This window comes from Esox lucius, chromosome 12 (genome assembly GCF_011004845.1).
Source record: "Esox lucius isolate fEsoLuc1 chromosome 12, fEsoLuc1.pri, whole genome shotgun sequence".
Taxonomy (NCBI): domain Eukaryota; kingdom Metazoa; phylum Chordata; class Actinopteri; order Esociformes; family Esocidae; genus Esox; species Esox lucius.
Genome location: NC_047580.1, coordinates 30804313 through 30828966, shown reverse-complemented (window position 1 = coordinate 30828966; position 24654 = coordinate 30804313). Strand labels below are relative to the sequence as shown.

General features: G+C 43.4%; 2 protein-coding genes across 2 annotated transcripts; both read left to right on the top strand.

The window, feature by feature from the left end:
- The first annotated feature begins 175 nt into the window (after positions 1 to 175).
- On the top strand, positions 176 to 14291 carry def6a (DEF6 guanine nucleotide exchange factor a). Its single transcript, XM_010893342.4, has 10 exons — positions 176 to 403; positions 2162 to 2302; positions 2481 to 2666; positions 3099 to 3326; positions 4051 to 4306; positions 7209 to 7507; positions 7725 to 7891; positions 11240 to 11438; positions 11562 to 11652; positions 13277 to 14291. The coding sequence occupies exons 1-10, from the start codon at positions 308 to 310 to the stop codon at positions 13483 to 13485; spliced, it is 1872 nt and encodes a 623-aa protein (XP_010891644.1). The 5' UTR covers positions 176 to 307; the 3' UTR covers positions 13486 to 14291.
- Positions 14292 to 15308: 1017 nt separating this feature from the next.
- Positions 15309 to 23199, top strand: troap (trophinin associated protein). The gene is made up of 15 exons (XM_034295845.1): positions 15309 to 15422; positions 15856 to 15962; positions 16152 to 16413; positions 16649 to 17288; positions 17467 to 17585; positions 17775 to 17826; positions 18282 to 18419; positions 18685 to 18822; positions 18979 to 19127; positions 19475 to 19529; positions 19627 to 19700; positions 21157 to 21252; positions 21378 to 21939; positions 22182 to 22387; positions 23044 to 23199. Exons 2-15 carry the CDS (start codon positions 15901 to 15903, stop codon positions 23116 to 23118), a joined length of 2628 nt encoding a protein of 875 aa, XP_034151736.1. The 5' UTR covers positions 15309 to 15422; positions 15856 to 15900; the 3' UTR covers positions 23119 to 23199.
- The last annotated feature ends 1455 nt before the right edge of the window (positions 23200 to 24654 follow it).

Below are 24654 nucleotides of genomic sequence, written 5' to 3'. Positions count from 1 at the left end.
AGTGGAACTGACAAGGTGGTGAACTCCCGAAACAGACACAGAATAGGATAATGGTAAGGCCGGATGGATAAATTATGTTTAGTGATGTTTCTCACTACAATGCCCTGCCAGCAGGTGGCGTAGGTAAGATTTACAAGGTGACTACTGGTGTCAACAGCGCAGGTCCCCACAGTCACAGCGATGGATCTGGGTGGCTGTCACAGGGTATAGGGCCACGTATCAAGAGGAGGGAGAGAGCGCGAGAGAGAGAGAGAGAGCGAGAGAGAGTTTTGAAAAGAGTAAAGAAGAAAGTTATGTTGCTGCAGACATGGACCTACGCTCAGAGCTCCTCAAGTCCATTTGGTATGGTTTCACTGCCCTGGATGTAGAGAAGAGCGGTAAAGTTTCCAAGTCTCAACTTAAGGTGAGTACCAGAATTAATTTTAGTCAAAATAACCTGGAATAGTTTAGATATTTTGCCCCCCATGTTTTCAGGGGCCCTTTCTCTTCAGCGTGCTGTGGTCTCATTTCCGACTCTTAAAGGGGTAGTTAACGCAGAATAAAAAACATTTTACAAATGAATGTCCTTATGCTGCATGAAGTGTATGGATAACAAGTGACAGCAATCCATGCTTTGGTTTTATTTGGCATTTTCTTTTACACAAATCCCAGTCAAATTACAGTACCAATATGTTCTTCAGACATCATGTTTTCTAACTGCTAAATTGCTAAAAATAAAATAATCTTTCAAGTTAATTTTTTTAGATTCCCAACACACTTCTACACATGGACATGATGTGAAAGAAATTCTCTCACCTCACCATTACTTGAATGGGATTTGTTAGTTTGTAGAGTTTGTTCCTGATTTTGATCTGATTATGTGTCCTAGCTGAGCAAAGCTTTAAGGCACATGCTCAGTGTGTCACACAAATTATTTGCTGATTGCTGTAGACTAGTAAAAAGCCTCTGAGTGATGTAAATGCGTTCTGTGGCAGGACAGAAACACTTATGACAGTGAAATGTGTGCACAATGGGGTCAGTGTGTGACCCGGAGAGTTACAGTTTGCTCTTGACCTCCTGTGAATGGGGGTCCTCATCACTGTGTTGTGGTCAGACTGGCCCATGATGTCACCACGCGCGGTACGACTGGGTACCAGGACACCTCACTTGACCTGAGCTGAGCTGTGTACAGTATCATAAGTGCCCACTGTTACATACTGTTAAAACTCTGTGCTATAACGCGGTAACTGCCAGTAATCATCACCACATTGTTTGTGCTGTGACACCAGCTACTGTCAACTACTGTCCCTTCTCTCTGTCTGGATGTCAGTTAATGGAGTTGGCAAGTGCCCAAACTATATTGCCTCAGCTTCATGTAGGGCCCGTCACACACTCCGCCCCCATTCAGAACCACGTTTCAGCCACGCGCCCCAATCCTTCCGGGACCTTGTGACTGAACTAATCCCTCTCAGTGCACAGACAGGGTCTGGTCTGGAGTGAAGTCCAGTCCAGAGTGGAGGGGGCAGGTTCATAGAGGCTCACAGGTTGCCATGCAGGCCTTTTTGTCCTGTTACAAGAAAATGAGGGAGGGGTTAGAAGGAGAGAGCAGGATGTGGTGACTGAGTATCAGAATATGGGGGCTGGGTGCTGCGCTCGTTTGAGTTTCTCAGGAAAAGGATTATCTCACAACTTCTACTTTTAAAATCCAGTAATGCATTCACAATGCACTCATGATAATAGTGACATCATAGGTATAAACGTCAATTGAAAATTGTCTTGTGGGCATGAGAAGCACTCTTAAATGTAGCCAGGATATATTCTTATGGGTAAATAAAACCTGTTAAAAAGCCCAGTCAGCAGTTTCACTTAACTTTGCCTTTCTCTGTACTCTTTATTTTTCTGTGCACTTTTCCTTTTCTCTGTGCTTTTTACCTTTCTCTGTGCTATTTGCCTTTCTCTGTGCTATTTGCATTTCCCCAGGGACTAAACTTTTCCTGCTTTCATGTTTCAGTTCCCTCATAAACCTACAGAGTTTGATTCTCAGTTTAGCGTACCCCACATTCCTGTCCAACTGACACTGACAAGATGTATTTAGAAGGTTTATGCACCGAAATCAGACAGATACCGTCCGTAAAGTCTTGCATTGGTTCTGACTCCTTCACATCTGTCCGTCGTCCACTAGGTCCTGTCCCACAACCTGTGCACAGTTCTGGCCATCCCGCATGACCCCGTGGCTCTGGAGGAACACTTCCGGGATGATGACGATGGACCGGTCTCCAGCCAGGGGTACATGCCCTACCTCAACAAATACATACTGGACAAGGTGGGGAAACGCATACCAACACACACGCCAACACACCAACACCGACGCTTTGCTTGTTTGATCTGTATACTGTGGTACTGTGACCCCCTTAACGGCAGACGGCTTGTGTGTGTGTGTGTGTGTGTGTGTGTGTATGTTTGTGCGATTGTGGGTGTGTGTGGTGTGTCTATGTGTGTAGGTGGAAGACGGTTGTTTTGTGAAGGAACAAGTCGACGAGCTCTGCTGGACCCTCACAGCTAAGAAGAACTACAAGCCAGAAAAGGACAATAAGAACAACTTGCCTGGGAAAGATGCTTTTCGTCTCTGGTGTCTGTTTAACTTTCTCTCAGAGGACAAATATCCACTGGTGATGGTGCCTGATGAGGTGAGCTGTCCATCGCTGGCCGGTCCTAATAGTTAGCTCCCATTCTGAACTACTGAGAACAACAAACCTTGGGATCCAGGAGTGTTGTTGTAACTGGCTGATTGCATCTTTTTCGTACAGTTAATGTGGGGTTTCATGTCACTTGCAATTTGGCTCAGTGTTTCCTGTAATCTGTTTTTGGCAATGCTGTTGGAAGTGTTATTTGACAGGCAGTTTCACAAGCAGCTTTCAAAACAGGGCACAGCGCCTCTTCATGAGACTTCACAGTCAAGGTTATTCCCCTGGAAAGACTTTCAGATTACCGTATCAATGGGGGCCTTAAACAATAATTTGTACTGGTGGTCAAACAAATCAAGGCCAGTCACTCTCATCGAGTTATAGGTTTTCATGTGTTTAAATGCTAAATATTTGTTTTTCAAATCTTGTGTTTAGGTGGAATATCTGCTGAAGAAGATGTGTATGGCCATGAGTGTTGAGCTAAACTGTGTGGAACTGGAGGACTTCATCTCCCAGGATGCAGTGCAACAGAATGGTTTCACCGTCTGGTCCTTCCTGGAGATGATGAACTCTGGAAAGTTAACCAGAGGCATTAATCAGGAGATCACCAGCATGGCCATAGAAGAGGTTTACAGGGAGATAGTTGGCGATGTCCTCAAAGAGGTAAACTACCAGAACACTCCAGAACAGCAATGTAGCGCTGTCTGTCCTTCTTTCTTAGCCTGTCCCTCTGTCTTAGCATATCCCTCTGTCTTAGCCTGTCCTTCTGTTTTAGTCTGTCCCTCTGTCTTAGTATGTCCTTCTGTTTTAGCCTGTCCCTCTGTCTTAGTATGTCCTTCTGTCTTAGCATGTCCTTCTGTCTTAGCCTGTTCCTCTGTCTTAGCCTGTCCTTCTGTTTTAGCCTGTTCCTCTGTCTTAGCCTGTCCTTCTGTTTTAGCCTGTTCCTCTGTCTTAGCCTGTCCTTCTGTTTTAGCCTGTCCTTCTGTTTTAGCCTGTCCCTCTGTCTTAGCCTGTCCTTCTGTTTTAGCCTGTTCCTCTGTCTTAGCCTGTCCTTCTGTTTTAGCCTGTCCTTCTGTTTTAGCCTGTCCCTCTGTCTTAGTCTGTCCCTCTGTCTTAGTCTGTCCCTCTGTCTTATTCTTTCCCACTTGGTTGTATAACAGCCCATGTCTGAAGGAAGAAAAATAAGTGGTATAGTAATGGAACCTCCCTGTTACAGACACATTAACACTGATAATGCAAAGAGGAAGAAGGGGCATGGAACTGGATCTGTCTGTCTCTGTTTGTCTGTCTGTCTCTGTTTGTCTGTCTTTGGGCATAAAGATAGGGTTATAATGGGGTTACAGTTTAGAAAATATTTTTGAAGGAAAGAAGTTCTCTGTGTAAATAGGGGTATCTGTGGAAGAAGGGTCAGTTGAGAAGGAACTGGAAGGAGCGCTGGTTCACCCTGAGGCCCAGTATCCTGTCCTACTACACCACAGAGGAGCGCAAAGATTGCCAGGGAAACATCCCTCTGGACAAGAACTGCTTTGTGGACGTGCTGCCAGACCGAGATGGGAAGAGGTGCATGTTCTGTCTGAAAACTCTCTCCAAGACCTACGAGATGAGCGCCTCGGACACCAAGCAGCGACAGGAATGGACCGCAGGTCTGTGGGGAATGTTCCTCTCATGTAGTTTTCCACTCCCCACTTCATTGGCTAAATAGACCCCCACCTCATTGGCTAAATAGACCCCCACCTCAGTGATTCGTGGTACATGCATGGCCGATGTACAACAGATAGTGGCTGTATCCAGGAACTCTGGGCTGCGTTATATTAGCTAAGTACCACAAAACCCTGAGAGGCCCCACGTTTCTGTGGTAAAAACTTGGTTGTTAGATCTCTGAATGATGATTGGCTGAAAGCTTTGGTATATCTGTCTACAACAGATACAGACATTTTATTTTTGCCATTTTAATTACTTTGGTAACTAGTTGATAGTAGCAATAAGGCCCCTCTGGGGATTGCGGTATATGGCATAATGGTTGAGGGTTGTGCTTTGTGTCGTGCCTAAGACCAGCCCTTAGCTTTGGTATATTGGCCATATACTACCCCCACCCAGCATGCATTGATGCTTAAAGCAAAACTCTGTACCTGATAAAAGATTTTGCCCCACCCTTTCGAAAATGTTGAAAGTCCTACAGGGAAAATTACAGTTTTTGTATGGCTGCTCTCTCAAACACTAAAACTCCAAATCAATTATTCTAAGGTGAAATTGTTTTTATTTTGGGAAATATCTGTATGAGTATTCAACCCTATGCTCTGGATGCTTCCAGTTAACATAGATGGACTGTTAATCTAAAGGTAATAGACCAACAAGATTTCTACTGAAGTCAGACAATAACTTAAGAAATAAAAATGTAATACAAATACAAAAGTCACACAAATGCATATATTAGGAAAAGAGTACAAAATAATATCCAAGTGTTTGGATATCCCAGAGAGCACCCAGGCACTGCCAAGAAAGGCTATCCCTCAAAATACAGCACTCAAACAAGAAGACATTTAAGAGTCACAAAGAGGCCAACAATCACATTGAAGGAGCTGCAGAGTAGCATCATGCCGAGGCGATGTTTCTCATCAACATGGACCGGAAAATGGAGCAAAAGACAGAGAAATACTGCAAAGGAACAGTCAGTCAGTCTGCTAAAAATATGATGGTTGGGAGGAAATTCACCAGCAGGACCATGAACCCAAGCATGAGGCCAAAGCAACATTCAATGGAGTGGCTCAAGAGCAAAAAGGGAATGTCCTACAAGGCTGGGAACGTATTCACAAACATCTGTGTTAAAGTAGCTGCTAATTTGCTGATTTAGGAGTAACTCTCAGTCCTAACTTTAGGACATCTACATTTTTGGTCTAAGAGTATTTCATAAAGCGTTTTAGGGCTAATACCAGCTCCTAAATCTGTGAAATGTTAGGAGTAGTCAAGAGGACTTCTAAGTCAATGAGACCAAATCACAAACAATCCTAAAAGGGCTGCTGCCGGGAATCGTTCTCGTAATCAGGTCGATGTTTTGGTACTGAGCTTTTAACACTGTATCTCCTTAAACACAAGGTTATGATCATAGTAGAGCTAGTCAGGGATGCAGTCACTTCACCAACAAACAGAAACAACCCAATAACATCGGCCATCAAGGTTAATGCAGCGCAGACAAACTACATATGTCTCAGTCATCTGTCAGTAGAATATTACATCAAACAATAAATGCCCTCCCCAGACCCCATATCGTGTGCCAAATCATTCGGTTTCTTCACGATGTTCACCAACTACAAAGCCCTTAGCTCGAACCCAGATGTAGTTTGTGGTGGGACACATAATGGTTTATGCGTTTCTTTACAAGCTGCCAGACATGTAAGAGACTGACAATTAGCTGAACACATCTTGACTAGTCAGTATATCATTCTTCAATTCATGTTTACTCAGTGACACCTAGTCTACATTTTAATTTTAATATCTTTATTTCAATATGGCAACATGACACATCCCTCTACAGTATTGCTATGATGAACTCACTGACAGAGACCCCTCCCCTATCAGCCAATCATTGTGGGCATAGTAAGTAAGCTTGCTCATGGAACATAACATTACCCATAGCAACGGGATCAACCCCACCCTTTCTCTTTGCTTAAGACTCCTCCCCATTCCGTAGTAAAGGATGGTCTAAGCATCTTTGTTAATATGTTTTAAGAGGAAACTCTTAGCTAGGAACTTTTAGTTCTGTTTAGGAGTCCTCCTAGTGGTAAGATAAAGTGTTTTGTGTATATGGCCCTTGATCTCAATTTCATTGAGAGTCTTTGGCCCACAAGCCTGAACAACTAGGAGCAAATCTGACAAGATGAATGGGCCCAACTCACTCTGACAGTGTGTTAAACTGGTAAATACGAAAATACTTTTATTGCAGCAAAAGTTGGCTCTACCAAATATTCATGTTTAGGGTTTGAATACTTGTGCTGACAACATATTTAAGTAAAAAAAAAATCTTAAAAATCTTTTCCAATACTAAGTCCACTGTCATCTTTCAACAATGTTTTTCAGTGTTGTAAAATAGAATTTCAACCAGAACAAATGTAAAATATCTTGCAAAGTAATATACGAGAATTAGCTATATGACTCTTGTTAAAGGAATTGTTTTTAGCACACCCGAAGTGTTGCTAATAACACTACTTTATCTGTAGATTTAACAAGGTCTAAAAGTGTATTGACGCAAATTCAGCTACTCTTTAAGGCAACCCCAAGACTTAGGATCAATTTAGCCACTTCCCTCTTTGTATGTGGTCGGTGGCTCTTGATTCTGCTAAGATGCTGCTCTGTGTGACAGCCACAATCCACAAGAGAGCAAAATGGCGCCCTTGTGTTTTCAGAATGTCAATATACAGAATGTGGGTGGAAAAAAACATATTGTCCAAAAGAAATGTGGCCAGTTTTCCTTAGACAGCAAAGACACATGTTAATGATAGGTTGGACCTTGTACATAACTACTATTATACAACACATTCCATCCTACAGCCATTCAAACAGCCATCCGTCTACACAGCGAAGGGAAGACCTCCCTCCACAAGGACCTGAAGTTGAAGAGGAGGGAACAGAGGGAGCAGAGAGAGAGGAGGCGACTGGCCAAGGAGGAGGAGCTGCAGCGCCTCCGGGCCCTCCAGGAGGAGAAGGAGCGTAAGCTGGCCGAGCTGGAGCTCCTGAAGGAGGCGCAGAGGCAGGCCCAGGCCCTGTTGGAGCATGATGAGCTGAGAAGGCGTAAGCAGCACGAGGAGATGCAGGCGGCCCTGGAGGTGCAGCTCCGTGAGGCAGAGGAGGTGAGGGACTGGGAGGGGAGAGAGGGGCGGTGAGGAGGTAGCGACAGTAGAAAGGGAGACGAGGGAAGGTCGGAGACTAATGACTCCACTGCTTCCTGGTGTCATGGAGTAGATGGGTGGAGTCTGTACCATGTGGACTGTGGAGGATGGTTGGTGCAGTTCAAGCATCCGTCGGGGTGTCTAGATGTTACATGCTGACATGTGTCTCCATCTCCAGTCACGGGCCTCAATGCAGGCAGAAATGGTCCTGAAAGAGGAGGAGGCGGCGCGACAGAGGAAGCGGATCAAAGAGCTGGAGGCAATGCAGGAGAGTCTGGAGGAGGCCTTGCAGCAGGAGATCAAGGCTAGGCAGGATGAGGAGGTCTTCAGATACGCACAGACTGGGTAGGGTGCTACACACACACACACACACACATCAGCTCCCACACACATACACACACATCAACTCACACACACACACACACACACACACATCAACTCCCACACAGACACACATGCTGACTTACAGACACACTCAGCATCCTCCAGACAATTTTTCATTTTCTTGAAAAAAATTATACAAAAAGAGCAGAAGCACTGATTGGTGCTGAAGCCCAAATTTGCATTACATAATAATCTTTTATTTGTGCTGTCAGCCTTTGAATGAGTTAGCAGATAGAAATCAAGCTAGCTTGCTTCACGTAACCATTTAGCTAGCCAGTTACCAAGTCAAATTATGCCAAAGAGCGCATGTCTGTGACCTTGACTTGCAATCCATGACACAGAAAACAATTTGGTTACTGTGTAACAATTTTTTTTTTTTTTACTAAAGGCACCAGTTGTGTTTGTTGTTTGCACCCAGGTAATTCAATAATCTAACTTGTTAACCAGGATTCTTCTAAAATAAAGCTTCCTGGTCTGAAGGTGCATCCTCTAGCAAAGCAATATGTTGCATTAGAATAACCATGGAAATTCAGAAGGAAGGTTACTCTAACAGTCTCATGTACTCGTTTGAAGTTCAGTTTATGCTGACAGAGCAGACAGCTGGACTCGAACGTAAGCTGCAGCAACATGTGCATTGGAAACAGCGGGCCAGACCACCCATCTGTTAAGGTTTTCATTGGGTTATTTGTCCCGAACTTTTAAATATTGTAGATAGCCTCTAAAAGAAGTGAGCACCAGATCATTCTGTCTGCCTGTTTCACTGTCCGATTCGCTACTTAAGCTTCTAGTTCTGATAACATCAATGCAATGGGTGTATGATATCCAACCGACGGACTGTTAACTCAACATAGAATACACATACAATACAAACTCAATTCATGTAGGCACATTTCGCTGGGTGGCAATGAGGACATTTACCATCTTTCCCACACACAATCTTCTCACAGAATCTTTCCCTCAAAGAATATTTCCCCCTCAGAATATTTCCCCCTCAGAATCTTTCCCCAACAGAATCTTTCCCCAACAGAATCTTTCCCCAACAGAATCTTTCCCTCACAGAATCTTTCCCTCACAGAATCTTTCTTTCACAGAATCTTTCCCTTACAGAATATTTCCCTCACAGAATCTTTCCCTTACAGAATCTTTCTTTCACAGAATCTTTCCCTAACAGAATCTTTCCCTCACACGTTTCCATGGCATTTCCATTGTTTTAGTCAAGTAAAATGTTTTCCATATATGTATGGCGTTATCAGCTGGGTCTGGTAAAATATCACATGTAAATATCAGAGCTAGCGAAGTGAGGTGTTGGCTAATTCAGAAATGAATTGATTCAGAAATGAATTAGCCACTTCATGTGATTATTCATTTAAGGAGGTGTTAAGAAGAGTATTTCCTGTCAAATTCTGGACATAACTGCCAATTTCAGACTTGAATCATGATACCACACCCCATATTGCCCTAGGGAATAAGAATGGGGTAAAACTTTTTTCTTAATGGCTTGAGTGGTCCTTTAAAGGAAATAAATTACAGAGATCACGGCTTGGCTATCATCCTTTGAGAAGGCACTAAGTTGCCATGCGTATGCCTGATGTTACTGAGGACGGTAGGCAGAACAGAATAAGCTGCTGTGGAAAAAGCTGTTTTCTGTTGAAGGGAGGTTGCGTTAGTGAGGTTCCTGAGGAAGTTAGGTTTTTAGCAGAGGAAGTTGTCTAGCTATAATCGGTAGGATCTGTTGACAAGGGTGTGCATAAGCTCTGTCTCAATCTTGCATCTAAAAAATATATATATATATTGTCGGATGAGTCCTTATATTAATTTCCTTACCGGTTGGAGAAACTACAAATAATACCAAGCTGCAATTTCCCTGCATGTCAAAGGTCACAAAGAATCTCAGCAAGGCAAAGACATCCTAAAAGTTTCATAGTCGGCCTCACACGCTTGAAGGAAGCTTGTTGGTGTACCGGGGAGAGACAAGAGGAATGGACACAGGACCCTGAGGGGTGTTTTGTTGAAGAAACACAAGTGTTAGTGGAGGAGGCAAGGGAGTAATCAATACAGAAAACAAACCACTGTGTTTGGGAAGGGTAGACGGCTTCTTCACCCTTGTGCCCCAAACTGTGTTTCTCCCTCTTGGAGTCCTGTTTCACTGAGGCCTTCTGTTGCTGCCGCTTCCTCCTCTCCAGCTCCTTGTACCTCTTCCTGTGCATCTTCTTCAGAGGCTTTTCAAATTCTTCCAGCTTTGGCTTTTCATTTTCCAGCTCTCCCCCCTTCTTTATAACTTAGTTGACAAAGTCTTTATGACTGGCCCTGCTGGCTGCCCCTGGAAGGTTCTGGAGGTTGCTAGCCTTCTTTGACTGCAATGCTGCTGTAGCCGACGGGCGTGTACATTTTTAGCAAATCATACAATATTTGCGGATAATGTTGTCGTGTTGGCCCCTTCAAACCAGGACCTTCAGCATGCACTGGGACGGTTTGCAGCCGAGTGTGAAGCGGTGGGGATGAAAATCAGTACCTCCAAATCCGAGGCCATGGTCCTCAGTCGGAATAGGCTTGCCCACTTCAGGTTGGTGGAGAGTGCCTGCCTCAAGTGGAGGAGTTCTAGGGGTATCTAGGGGTCTTGTTCGCGAATGAGGGAAGGATGGAACGGGAGATTGACAGACGGATCGGTGCAGCTTCTGCAGTAATGTGGTCGATGTATCGGTCTGTCGTGGTGAAGAAAGAGCTGAGTCGCAAGGCGAAGCTCTCGATTTAGCGGTCAATCTACGTTCCTACTCTCACCTATGGTCATGAGCTTTGGGTCATGACCGAAAGGACAAGATCCCGGATACAGGCGGCTGAAATGAGCTTTCTCCGCAGGGTGGCTGGGCGATCCCTTAGAGATAGGGTGAAAAGCTCGGTCACCCGGGAGGAGCTCAGAGTAGAGCCGCTGCTCCTCCACATCGAGAGGGGTCAGCTGAGGTGGCTTGGGCATCTGTTCCGGATGCCTCCTGAACGCCTTCCCGGGAAGGTGTTCTGGGCCCATCCCACCGGGAGGAGACCCCGGGGAAGACCTAGGACACGCTGGAGGGACTATGTCTCCCGGCTGGCCTGGGAACGCCTCAGTGTCCCCCCGGAAGAGCTAGAGGAAGTGTCTAGGGAGAGGGAAGTCTGGGCATCTCTGCTTAGACTGCTGCCCCCGCGACCCGGCCCCGGATAAGCGGAAGAAGATGGATGGATGGGCATACTATATTTACTGACTTAACTGTATGTCTTGGATTTTTACTCGCCATGTTAAAAAAAATAAAAATAATGTTAATACACACTGTTCAGTTTGCTGACTGAGGAAGAGGAGAAGATGAAGGCCCTAATGGCACTCCAGGAAGAGCAGGAGGAGTACATCCTGAAGACCCAGAGGGAGAAGCAGGAGCTGAGGCAGGAGATGGAGAACAAGTCCCGAGCTCTGGAGGAGGCCCAGCGTCAACTGGAGGAGGTCCGGGCCAACCGATACCGAGTGGACCAGGACGTCGTGGTGAGTGGGCCAGGGTATCACAGCAACACCCACTACTGAGCTTGTATTAGTGTTGGTGTCAAAGACCAGTGCAGTGTACGTTTTTTTTTATGTGTTCTTTTTGTTTCACGGGGTGTCCTTTAGGCTGCCCAAAGGAAGCTTCGTCAGGCCAGCACCAATGTCAAACACTGGAATGTTCAGATGAATCGGCTGATGCGTCCAATTGGACCAGGAGGTATGTCTCCATACACAGTACCGGACAAACGTTTGGACATACACACTCATTCAAGTGTTTCTTTAGTTTTACTATTTTCCACAACTGTAGACTAATAGTGAAGACTTCAAAACTATGAAATAACACATGGAATAATTTAGTAATCAAAGTAGTGTTAAACAAAAACAAAGATTCTTCAAAGTAGCCACCCTTCGCCTCGACGACATCTTTGAACACTGTTAGCATTTTCTCAACCAGCTCCATGAGGTAGTCGCCTGAATGAGTTCCCAAATACACTGACCACTTGTTGTCTGCTTTTCCTTTAATCTGCGGTCCAACTCATCCTAATCCATCTCAGTTAGGATGAGGTCGGGTGATTGTGGAGGCCAGGTCATAATGCAGCACTCCATCACCCTCCTTCTTGATCAAATAGCCCTTACACAGCCTGTAGGTGTGTTTTAGGTCATTTTCCTTTTGATAAACAAAGGATACTCTCACTAAGCACAAACCGGATGCAATGGCATAGGCTGCAGAATGCTGTTAGTTATTCTGGTTGAGTGTGCCTTGAATTAAAAAACATCTCTGACAGTGTGACCAGCAAAGCACCCCCACACCATCGCACCTCCTCCTTCATGCTTCTTCTGGGAACCACACACATCTGGGTCTTCCATTTCTGTGGCGGGCCTCCTGAGAGCCAGTTTTATCATAGAGCTTGTTTGTTTTTGAGACGACACTTCAAGTTCTTGAAATTTCCCCAATTGACTGAAATGATGGGCTGTCGTTTCTTTTTGCTTATTTGAGCTGTTCTTGCAATAACATGGACTTCTACATCACAGACATAATGACGGTCTTCTGTATATCAACTCTACATTGTTACAACACAACTGGTTGTCTCCAACAAGTTTTAGAAGGAAATAAATTCCACAAATTAACTTTTAACATGGCACACCTGTTTATTGAAAAGCATTCAAAGAGGTGACTAGCTCATGATGCTGGTTGAGATAATGCAAAGAGTGTGCAAATATGTCATCAAGGCAAAGGGTGGCTACATTGAAGAATCTTCAATATCAAATGCATTTTGATTTCTGTTAACAACATAATTCATTTTGTGTTATTTCATAGTGTTGATGTTTTAACTATTTTTCTACAAAATGGAAAATAGTAAAAATGTAAATACCCTTGAATGAGTAATAACTTTTGATTGGTACAATACATACTGTACATTTTGAAGTGTTCAGCATTGTCTTTTGAAATAAGGTCACTTACGTATGCCCCCATTTTCTTGTGGTTTGTTGGCATTCAGCTACACCCAAAGAGCTGCAACCGGTAAAACATAAAATGTTGATCTACTGTTCAATTGAAGATGGTTGATAGGGGCCTTCATTGGAGTTGATTTCGCTCTGCATAACTTTCTATTGTAAGATAGCTTTGAACCTAATGAGAAATAAAGTATAATTATGTTCAAGCTACAAACTACTGCAAATTAAAAATAAATACATTTAAAACAAAATGAATTGCATGTACTATCAAGTACATGTACTTGATATACTATTTCTAATAACCATGGCAAAGAAACAGTAAAGGCTAAAAGTCTGTGTTTTTCTGTCTCATGTTCTTGGTAAAATGGTCCCATGGTTCCATCCAGAGAAGAGATCTTCTGGAGGCGGCTCGTTTTCCAGTTTTCAGATACCTACTCAGAGAGATCCAGGCCTGCGTCTGAGACAGAAGTCGGAGGACCATGATGAGGAGAGCAAGGAGAATGTGGACAACAGCAGTACGGGGTCAGGCTGTGAAGGAGAGAGAGGGGAGCGACGTCTATCCCACGCCTCCAACGGAGACATGGACATCCCCTGAGATGTCATGGCTCTTCTAGAACGGAAAAAACAATCTGTGTTTCGTTTAGGACTTTCTAAACACAAGGATGGAAGGACCTAACTTCATGGTACAGCTGTTGTCATAGTGACTTTTCTGGTTAAGAGATTGCCAACCGAAAAGCATGGATATGATAAAGGGATCCTAAAGGAACTAGACATTAGTCATTGAAATGTTTCTTCCACCAAGTTGGTAATAAACAATAAAATATGCATAATATTTAGTACATCTATTTACTATCTAACTTTTTAATCGGAAATATTAAAAAATCTTATTTCTCGGTTAGTGATAGTGATGTTAGTAGTAGGTCTCCATATTTTAATGAAGAACAGAAAAACCATAACACAGTATTTTTAATGGTATTCATAGATAACAAGATGATCATTTCCTCTCACAAAATATATCCTGGAAATATAATTACTAAATGTGTTGGAGTGTAGATTTTGCTTTTCCTTTTTTGTAACGTGAGACACAGAAAAACTGGAAAATGTATTAGTACAACATAACAAGAACAATCTTTATCACAAAACAAGTATGTTTTGAAAACAGAGAAGACTGATTTGTAGAGGAGAAATAAATGCAAACAGCCTTTGTGGTCTGAATTTCCTGTTTCCGTCGTCAGTTTACAACACACTCTTAGAGGCAAACGCAACGGTGTGTTCCTACTGCAGTCCAATATCTGTAACCTGTGTTCAAAATTAACTGTTTAGACATTGCAGTTCCCCAATGATTGTTTCTCCTCAGTGGTTTTACATGTGAAATAATTTTTATAAATTTTTGTGAAATAATCTTGGTTATTAATCACTAACAATTTGTATGAAAAGGGTGACACCTTCTGATTGAAAAGGAAAATGACATGAGGGTTGGATACCATCATGTGTGCTATGTCTCTGTGATATTAGTGGCATACCATGCATCCCTAAGTTTTAAATGGAAACGGCAGGTCATCACGACCACTATCATCATTAACCTCATATCATTTTAGAGGGTGTTCTTACTAACATGCCTGGAAAATGAAATGAGTGTGAAATGTTACATTTGTTCTGTAAGTGGTCATAATACAGAAAACTGGAGCATGTGAGGTCATGGTAGGTGTGTACTCACTTTTGTTGCCAGCGGTTTATTAATGGCTGTGTGTTATTTTGAGGGGACACCACATTTACACTTATACAAGCTGTACACTCACTACTCTACATTGTAACAAAGTGTCATTTCTTCAGTGTGGTCACATGAAAAGATATCATCAAATATTTGCAAAAGGGTTGTACTCACTTTTGTGAGATACCATATATATATATATATATATATATATATATATATATTACTATGGATGCTTTTAATTCCTTTTATTGGGATTTATTAAACGGTGCATCTAGGCGGACACTGAGACGAGGGGCAGATATCCTTTCGGAGGTAATGGTGCGGTTGTTTCACACATAGCTGATGACATCCGAATTGACTTTAAAAAACTGTGAAGTGCTTTTCTCACACCCAAGACATTATAGAAATATTTAAAAACAGAACATTGTAATGAGTCAACAATCAAAGCCATTTACAGTTGTATACAGACCGAGATAAAAGCTAAAAATTTAACTGTGCCCTAAAACCAGGTCAGAGCCTGGGAAACAACTACCAAAAACGAACAGTGAGCCGGGGCTGGGTCACATGGGGAAGCTTCAAGCGTTGTTTCCATGGAGTTGTTTTTGCACGCTCGTTGCTGATTGGTGATGCGAAATACGGCCATTTAATAACCTACCGCCACCATTGGCTAATGGTGTTTCTCCTCTAACCAACTGGAATGCGTGCTTTTTACAAACTGAAGCATGTACAGGAAGTTTATAACTTCTTTCAAACCAGTTATTTTGTGAAAACAGTGGAAATCATCTACATTTCTTCAGCATCAACAGAAAACATTTAGAGTAATAAGCTATATATTTCCTATTTTAAAGTGTGCATGTGAGTACTTGTTTCTCTTTTGTAATGTCAGGATCATATACCCAGAAAGCAAACTGCAACTTCTCAAATAGCTTGCTAGCCAGCTTAAAATAAATTGCTAAATTTGCTAGCTTACTACGTTCAGTTTGTAGCTAACATTAAGCTAGCAGGACGGTTTACTGTTAAATTATTGTTGTTTTTTTAAGAATCTGATGGTTGCATTGTGTTCTTTGCGTTATAATCCTAGCTACAGAATAACAAAATACCTAGGCAGCTACCAGATAAACTTTTTTTTATCAAGCAGGTAATCAGTGTATTGTGCGTTACATTATTATTTTCTCTCTAAATGTACGATCCCGCTACCGGTGTATTATGTTAGAAGCATGCTGAATGTTGCTTAATAAGATTTCGTTTCAGTTTGTCAATAACAGAACGTTGTTGAAGGTCTCAGACCCAACCAACATGGATTCTTCTTCAGTACTGCGTCAGCAAAGTTATAACAAAACCCTGCAGGACAATTCAAGGTATTCCCCTAGAGAGAATTTAAGACAGTTGTTGTCTATTCTGCTTTATTGGTGTTTGTCTCTTTTTTTAATGTTCTATAGCCACTGTCTATGAAGTACTGATTGCTCAAACAGCCTGTAAAAATAACACCGATACAATGCCTGAAAAGTATCTCTGTCTACACTCTCCACATTGACATCCCATTCCAGGTTCAATAGAATGACAGCGGACCCGAAGCCAGGCTCCAAAAACCCATCTGTCCCTTCTAGACACCAGTCTGTACCCTGCGGACAAAATTCCAGGCAGGGCTCTGAGAACCAGGACCCAACAGCAGGTCCAGACAATGTGCAGAAACCACTGGGGACTGTCAAACCCATCAGCAGACTCCCGGTGCTGGCCAAGTCCCTGCAGCTTCAAACCCCATCTGACTTCACCCAGTCCCACATGAGATGGGAGCAGAACTCTTTGGCGGTGTGTACAGTGTACTGGTTCTAAATAGATAACTGTTGTTATATTTCTGTGGTAAACCTGGATTTTGGAACCGGGTAAAGTCTTGATTTCCGTTTAAAATGATGATACATTGAAAGTGCTTTTTTTGTCCATTAAATAGTCATGGATTTATTTGCCATGTTTCTTATTTTTAGCTTTACGTTCAGTGCTAGGCGTTGTAATTTATATTTGTTGTGCTTGAATTTTTTTCCTGAAGGGTAAAGCTAAAAGGAAGAAGCCGTGCACCAAGCCTGTGCCTTTCAACTTCTCTAGTGCCAGAACCAACCGAATAGGCGCACAGAACCAAAGAAACGGGACAAGTGCACTGGTGGTTAATAGAAGGGCTGGTGATCAGCCAACCCGAGCCGAAAGTGCTGGCGGCGCCACTGCGCATTCAAACGAAAGAATCGCAGCAAGAACTGCCAAACTGCCCAGTACTCTAAGAGCGACTCATACCAAGGTCCAGTCAAAGTCAACGGTAGAATTCGCTGCTCAACTCCCAGCACGACACTCGGAAGCCGAAAAAGCTGGTCTGGGACTGCAAGGCATCTTGTCACAGCGCAATGTAGAAGTGGGGAAGACTCCTGCAGGTGTCACCGCCATGTCTTTGTCCCAGCATCCAAAACAAAAGGCACAATCTCCTTCAGACAGTCCATTGCCCGGATGTGGATCGGGAAAGATCGCACTTCCCAGACCTCCAGGTCAATGTGGTTCTGAATCAGGTATTTCGTTGAGTGCTTTCTCAGTTGACAGTGGCCAGCCCGCCGTCCTCATCACTGAAGCCTGTAGGGGCCATTTTGACACGCTCAGCCTCAAAGAGCCCTCCAAGCCAGCAGAGTTACCAAGTGCGAACACTGGTGAGATTGTTTTAAGATTTCTATTAGACCTTGTGCGACAGCCGTCCAGAGATAATACATTATCTCTATCTCCATTGTTTTCTGTCTGTCTCTCTTTGCCTGCCTGCCTGTTTGTCTGCTTGGGCTCTTCATTTAAAAATGTGACATGTGTTCCGTTGTGCTGCGTGCTGTGTCCTAGGTGATGGGGGGGCTGCCTTCTCCTCTGACCCGGCTGCTCTCTGTAGTATTCTCCGGAATGAGGGAATCAGTGCAGCGAGGGCTTCCACTCGTCCTTCTACGCGAGCCTATAACAACATGGTAAATACTGCCACGGAATTGGCCTCGCAGGCGACTCAGTCAGTTGCTGTTAGTTTGTGGTTGTGTTGCCTGGTTCAATTGAATAGTCTTAAAGGACAAACTGTCTTTAAGTGAAGTCTGGTTGGTGGCTGACTGAGTTTGTGTGTATGACTTAAGTTTGTGTACTGACTTTAACTGTAACCTTTGCAGCCCCAGAGAGTGTCCATCATGAAGACTGTCCCGAAGACACTGCTCTCCACGGGTTAGTTCTTGTGGTTTTCTTGTGTTAATTTGTAGTCCTTTATTTGCTATGTTGATTCTGATTAGCAGATTTGAGCATGGGGATGTGCATTCTAAAAAAATAAATCAAATTATTTATACAGATTTTATATTTATTTTATTTATTGACCTTTATTTATTAATGCAAGCTATTAAAAACAAATTATTCTTTAAATAAACAGCATGTACATTAAAAATATGATAATAAACACAAGCTAAATACATAATAAAATGTAGAAAATATTTAGTAGGACAGAATGAGGTCAGTGATAAGACCTATCTTGGCTGATGGTGGATGAAATACACCCTAAATATTTAATGCTGAGTTATTTATTGATTCAAGACCTATAATAAGTTTCTGTAGAAATGTATAACAGAAATGTTTGCTGCGTGCCCATTGATTACATTTGTGTACATCATGTGGTTGAATTGAATCAGGTCCTGCACGGAATGTTCAGTTCACTCCTGACGCTAAAGCCCTGGGCAGCATCCTGCAGAATGAGGGGGTTCGCTTTTCTATGCAGCCCCAAAGAGTGTCTGTTATGAAGAGTCAGCTGAGTACAGCACCATCGGCAGGTCTGTGGTAGTAGTTCTGGACACATCCCAACTGTCTTGTATTTCTAGAACCGCATACCAACGTTCAGTGTAATGAACTGTTGATGTTGACTGTTATTCTGTGGGTGAAAATGTTACACACTGCTCTTGATAAAAACGTACATTTGCACAGCTCTGGTTGAAGAGCTACGCTATTCAAACCCCCTGCTCTGGCTCAATCTAGGCAAGCTAGCATCGTCTGAGGCTAGCAAGTCTCTAACCTTGGGCATGCTTGTATCATTTAAAGGCCCCGCAAGATCGGTCCAGTTCTCCCCTCAGCCTTCGTCACTGAGCCGGGTTCTGCAGAATGAAGGCCCCTGCAACCCCCTTCAGCCCCTCAGGGTGTCCGTCATGAAGAGTCAACTGAAGACAGCGCCTCCTGCAGGTCAGTATTTGCACTGCATTTGTTGGATACGACCTTGGTGCACGTTTTTAAGAAGGACATGAGTTGTAAAGAAACTTCATGGCTTAAAAAAAATCTCTGTCGCAAAATGGTTGTTGAACATGCAGGTCTGCAACTCTGCGTGTGCTTATGCTGTAGGTCAACTGTGGGGTGTGGCATTTTCTCCGGACTCCGGCGCCCTCAGTAGCATCCTGCGGAATGAAGGGGTGACGGCGGGCAGCGACCCTGGGGCGATGACCCAAAACAGCTCTGTCCGTCCCTCCGGCAGGGGCACATCCATCTACACTGTGAGCCTTCTTTTGTTTAAAACGGTGTCAGTGGTCTCCCTGTACAAGCCCAGGGTGGGCGACTGCCGAGAGGTTGTAGCGCTGAGCCAGTAAATGATAGGTCCCCGGTTCGAATCTCTGTGTGCCGACAGGTGAAAGTTATTTTGTGCCTTTTAGCACAGCGTTTAACCCTAGTTGCGTTGTGAGTCGCTTTGATGAAGAGCATCTGCTAAATGACTGACATGGAAATGGATTAATGTCACAATGTCCTATGAGTGATGCATTAGACAGGTGTAGTCTCCTACTGACTGTTTATTAAGGGGGTGTGTTAACAGACTGTGTGCACTGGGTTGTCTCATCTTCTCCAGGCTCAGAGAGTACCTGTCACTAAGAACTGCTCTGAATCTCCCAGAGGACCTACAGGTGACTTAGTTAAATACCACCTTGTGTCTGTCTGTCTGTGTTGTAACTCAACTTGGTTTACTTTGTTCCTGTCTTAAAACATGATCTGTATTCTCAGGGGTGACGGTCAGCCAGACGCCCTGCACCAAGTGGACACCCCAGCGGGTTCCTAACTCCAGGCCCTTGTCTATGGTCTGTGTGTTACACTACACCCTCTGCTTATGTCTATGGTCTGTGTGTTACACTACACCCTCTGCTTATGTCTATGGTCTGTGTGTTACACTACACCCTCTGCTTATGTCTATGGTCTGTGTGTTACACTACACCCTCTGCTTATGTCTATGGTCAGTGTGTTACACTACACCCTCTGCTTATGTCTATGGTCTGTGTTACACCACACCCTCTGCTTATGTCTATGGTCTGTGTGTTACACTACACCCTCTGCTTATGTCTATGGTCTGTGTGTTACACTACACCCTCTGCTTATGTCTATGGTCTGTGTGTTGCACTACACCCATTTTAAAAGGCTAATTGTGATTGTTAGCACTGCTGCAAACCTGTGCTGATTAAAGAAGAAATAGTCCTTTAGACTAGTTCAGTATCTTCAGCATCAGCGTTTGTGGGTTCGATTACAGGCTCAAAATGACCAGAAACAAAGAAATTTCTTCTGAAACTCATCATTCCTTGTTCTGAGAAATAAAGGCTATTACATGTGAGAAATGGCCAAGAAACTCAAGATCTCATACGATAATGTGCACTACTCCCTTTCATAGAACAGGGCAAACTGGTTCTAACCAGAATAGAAGGAGGAGTGGGAGGCCCCGGTGAACTGAGCAAGAGGACAAATACATTAGATTGTCTAGTTGGAGAAACAGACACCTCACAGGTCCTCAAACAGACTCATAATGGGCCTCTGTACACCAATCTGACGTTTACAGCTACAACAGATATTTACAACATAAACAATGTCCACACTGTATTTCTGATCAATTTTATGTTATTTTAATGGACAAAAAAAAATTGATTTTTTTTTATAGACCTCAAACTTTTGAACGGTATTGTGTGTCTATGGTATGTATGAATGTACAAATGTATAATAGCTGTATGGGAGGAACACACGCAGCGCCTCTCAGATATGCATTCCGTTTTTCATAATTTGTGCGTTATGGCTTGAGCATGCATTACCTGCCCTGTGCACGGCTGCGTGTCAAGCACATCTGGCATGTCTGATTGTTGGCTGGGGCTTCTGACAGTTTTTTATAAAGTAGCTGCCCGGAGATCATTTCCACTGAGGAATAAGCTGAGCTCTGATCAGTAGAAGAGGCAGACATGGAGAGAAGAGAGATTATTACAGAAATAGCTTGTCCTGAATCAACTGCAAAGAGTTGCAAATGTGAATTACACAATATTTATTATTATCATTACATTATTTTCTTATAATTTTGGATGTGGTCGGTATGATCAATCTGTCTATCTACTGTATCTGAGATCCATCACCACTGTTTGTGATCTGATTCAGGATCTGATTCACTTATTTCACTACATAATGTTGTATTCAGTAAACTACCCCTCAGGTCCGTAATGGAATCATATTGACAAGCATGATATTGTCCTGGATACTCTGACTCACTGAGCTGTCTGCTTTCAGAGGAAGGTCCTGCCTAGCCACCGGACCCCTTACGAATACTCTCCCCGACTGAGGGGCCTTCAGAGTCAGGGCCGAGATCTGGAGACGCACAAGGAGGTGAGGAAAAGGAGGACAAGGCGACCGGTTTAATTTGCTTGACTGCGATTGGTTTTCCTGCTTTACTTGAAAGCGCTGTTTGTAACTGACAGTGTCTGCTAAATTACTGGCTTTGTTTATGGCAGGAAGTTGTCCAGAGGTTGTTTGAGACTGAGGAGGAAAAGCAGCCAGACGAGCAGGCGTTGGATCAAGACCCGGCTGAGGCGTTGGATCAAGACCCGGCTGAGGCGTTGGATCAAGACCCGGCTGAGGCGTTGGATCAAGACCCGGCTGAGGCGTTGGATCAAGACCCGGCTGAGGCGCGAGCAAACGATCACCTGGCACAGGACCCGGGGGTGGAACGTAACACAGCAAGAGTCCCAACTTTCTTCCAAGCTCCGCACAGAGAATCAGTCATTATCTTTTCAACTGGTCGAAAGCTGCTTAGAGCAGCTCCAGCACCAGAACCAGAGAGCCCTGCGGCTGGATTCCTGGAGTGTGGTGGGCCCCTGGAGCATGGTGGGCCCCTGGAGAGAGAAGGGTCTGGGGCCAGAGCTACAGGAGAACAGAAAGCAATGGACCTCCTGCCCAGGCATCCAGATTTTCCCAGAACTCCTGCGACAGAGGTTCCTGAAGTCACAGGTGCAGCAATGTGCCTGCCCAGACTGGCCAAACACTCAGCCTTTCTCCCCCTAAGCCAGCCCAGAGGTAGGACCGACAAGCTCCCTGTACTAGCTCTATTATTTCAAATGTCCTGGTTCTGAGGACCGTGTGCTTTTTAGTCTTTGCCCTGGCACCGCAACACAGCTTAGGTCAGCCCTGACCAGCATGAAGAACCTCTGTAATAGCAGTTTCATTTTACTGTCCCGCTGCTTGCTCTTTGGCTCTAGTCTGAGTTGGAAGTGCAGAAAAGTGTTTTCCAAAAAATTCGTAACCATGTGTCATTACAGGTAGCATCATCATCCCCAAGAGTGGTGCTCTTTCTTCAGCTGCTGCCCTACTCCGCCTCCGCCTTCCACTGGAGGAGCTCCGTCTGGAGGAGGAGGTGGCCACCTACACCTCCGCCTTACCTGCCCCTCCCTGCCCTTCCTTCGGGCCCCTGCCAGTCCGCTGCGGAAACCCTGTGGCCTCGGCCCTGTGCCTCCAGGACTTCACTGTGAGTTGGGTTTGGTCAGAGTTTAGTCTGCGTACTGTGAGTTGGTTTGGTCAGAGTTTAGTCTGCGTACTGTGAGTTGGTTTGGTCAGAGATAGTCTGCGTACTGTGAGTTGGGTTGGGTCAGAGTTTAGTCTGCGTACTGTGAGTTGGTTTGGTCAGAGTTTAGTCTGCGTACTGTGAGTTGGTTTGGTCAGAGATAGTCTGCGTACTGTGAGTTGGGTTGGGTCAGAGTTTAGTCTGCGTACTGTGAGTTGGGTTGGGTCAGAGTTTAGTCTGCGTACTGTGAGTTGGGTTGGTCAGAGTTTAGTCTGCGTACTGTGAGTTGGTTTGGTCAGAGTTTAGTCTGCGTACTGTGAGTTGGGTTGGGTCAGAGTTTAGTCTGCGTACTGTGAGTTGGGTTGGGTCAGAGTTTAGTCTGCGTACTGTGAGTTGGTTTGGGTCGGGGCTCTTTGACTACGGTCCTGGAGGGTTAGAACACTCTGTTTAATTGCTCTGAATGATTTAAACGATGAAAATGGGACTCCTTAGGATAAGGCCAAAGAGGGGCGTGGCTAATCAGGCTATTTGCAATGTATTGTTTTAACGTTGTCTGGTGCACAACTTGTATTGGTACTGGTACATTCATTCATTCTTTCCTGGTCTGTTTTTTCTTTTAGAGTTTTCATCCAATCATCCTGGACCCCTCATCTGCTCCTTCTTCCCCATGCTCCTCTCTTCTCCAGGAGAGATGATGATATTTTACTATTATGAAAGACCAATAATGTATTGTTAAGCTTAGACTTGAAGGTGTGTGTGTGTGTGTGTGTGTGTGTGTGTGTATGTATGTGTATGTGTGTGTGTGTGTGTGTGCCTGTGTGCGTGTGAGCTTTGGGAAATTGACATTTTCCTTACTGATATCTCACAAAATATCAGTAGCATATCCTACTACAGCGTATCAGTGTTTAAAATGGAGACTTTTTAAAGACATGACATAACTGTTAAATAATGTATAGCTAGCTACTTTCTTAACACATTGGCATGCACTAGCCTTTTAAATAAAATAAATGTTTGACCATATTAGGCAGTATATACAAAGCTGTTGACATTTAATTGGAATCAAAAACTATGTGAATTCATTAATGTCCACAGTCAAAGTTAGTAGGTAACATTGATTGACATCAGTATAATGACATTTGACCAGTGAAACCCACTGGGACTTGTAGTTATCAATGTTACAAAAACAGTTAATTAGCTTGTCTTTCAGGCGTTAATACCACTATAATGATACACAGTCTTTGACCCTTTTACATGAGTATGTAAAGAAAGACACTGTATATGTAGTTTGATTATGTGTATGGTAACATTATAATTGAACACTAAATGAAAATGCCCAAATCAGATTTTCATATTTGCTAAAGAATTGTTTTTAATGTACAGTGTTTATAATAAATGTGTTTATGAACTTTGTTTGTCGTACAATGCATGTTTGACTAGTTTTTATTAGGTTTTGATAATGACTACTGTTGGAAACAACCAGTCATATATCCTACAGTAACTGATGTCTTGTTAGTCATGTCGTATTGATTTGGTTACTGACTTGTACGCAACACAGTTTTTTTCCCCTTTGTGAAAGTTGCTGTGGGAATGCAGTGTAGTTAACAGGGACGAGGTGCTTCTAGGTCACATTAACTACCAACACATAATTAAGCAAAGTATGTCGTTGACAGGTGACTGAGAAATACATTTCTAACATTCCCTGAATGTCAACTGCACTGTTACTACTACAATTAAGAATTAATTGTTTAGAAAGCCAGTAGTCTCCTCCCACTAAACTGTAGAAAACTATACTACATTATACAGTCACTTCCAAAATAATTGGCGCCTTTGAAAAAGACAAGCAGGGTGTATAAAGTCACATTGGAACGTACTTTAATAATTTCAGGGAATCAACCAAGATTAGACACTTCTTCACAAGAAGATGTGATTTAATGTGAGCTATAGGTGGTTGACCTACTGGAACATCCGGCAAAGTATTTAGGTTCTAGATGCCCTTAACCATATCAATGGCCCATGACCAGTGGAAATGAAGGAACCCCATAATATCAAAGATTCATCATACAGTGGGGAGAACAATTATTTGATACACTGCTGATTTTGCAGGTTTTTCTACTTACAAAGCTTGTAGAGTCATTTTCATCATAGGTACACTTCAACTGTGAGAGACGGAATCTAAAACAAAAAGCCAGAAAATCACATTTTATGATTTTTTTATAATTAATTAGCATTTT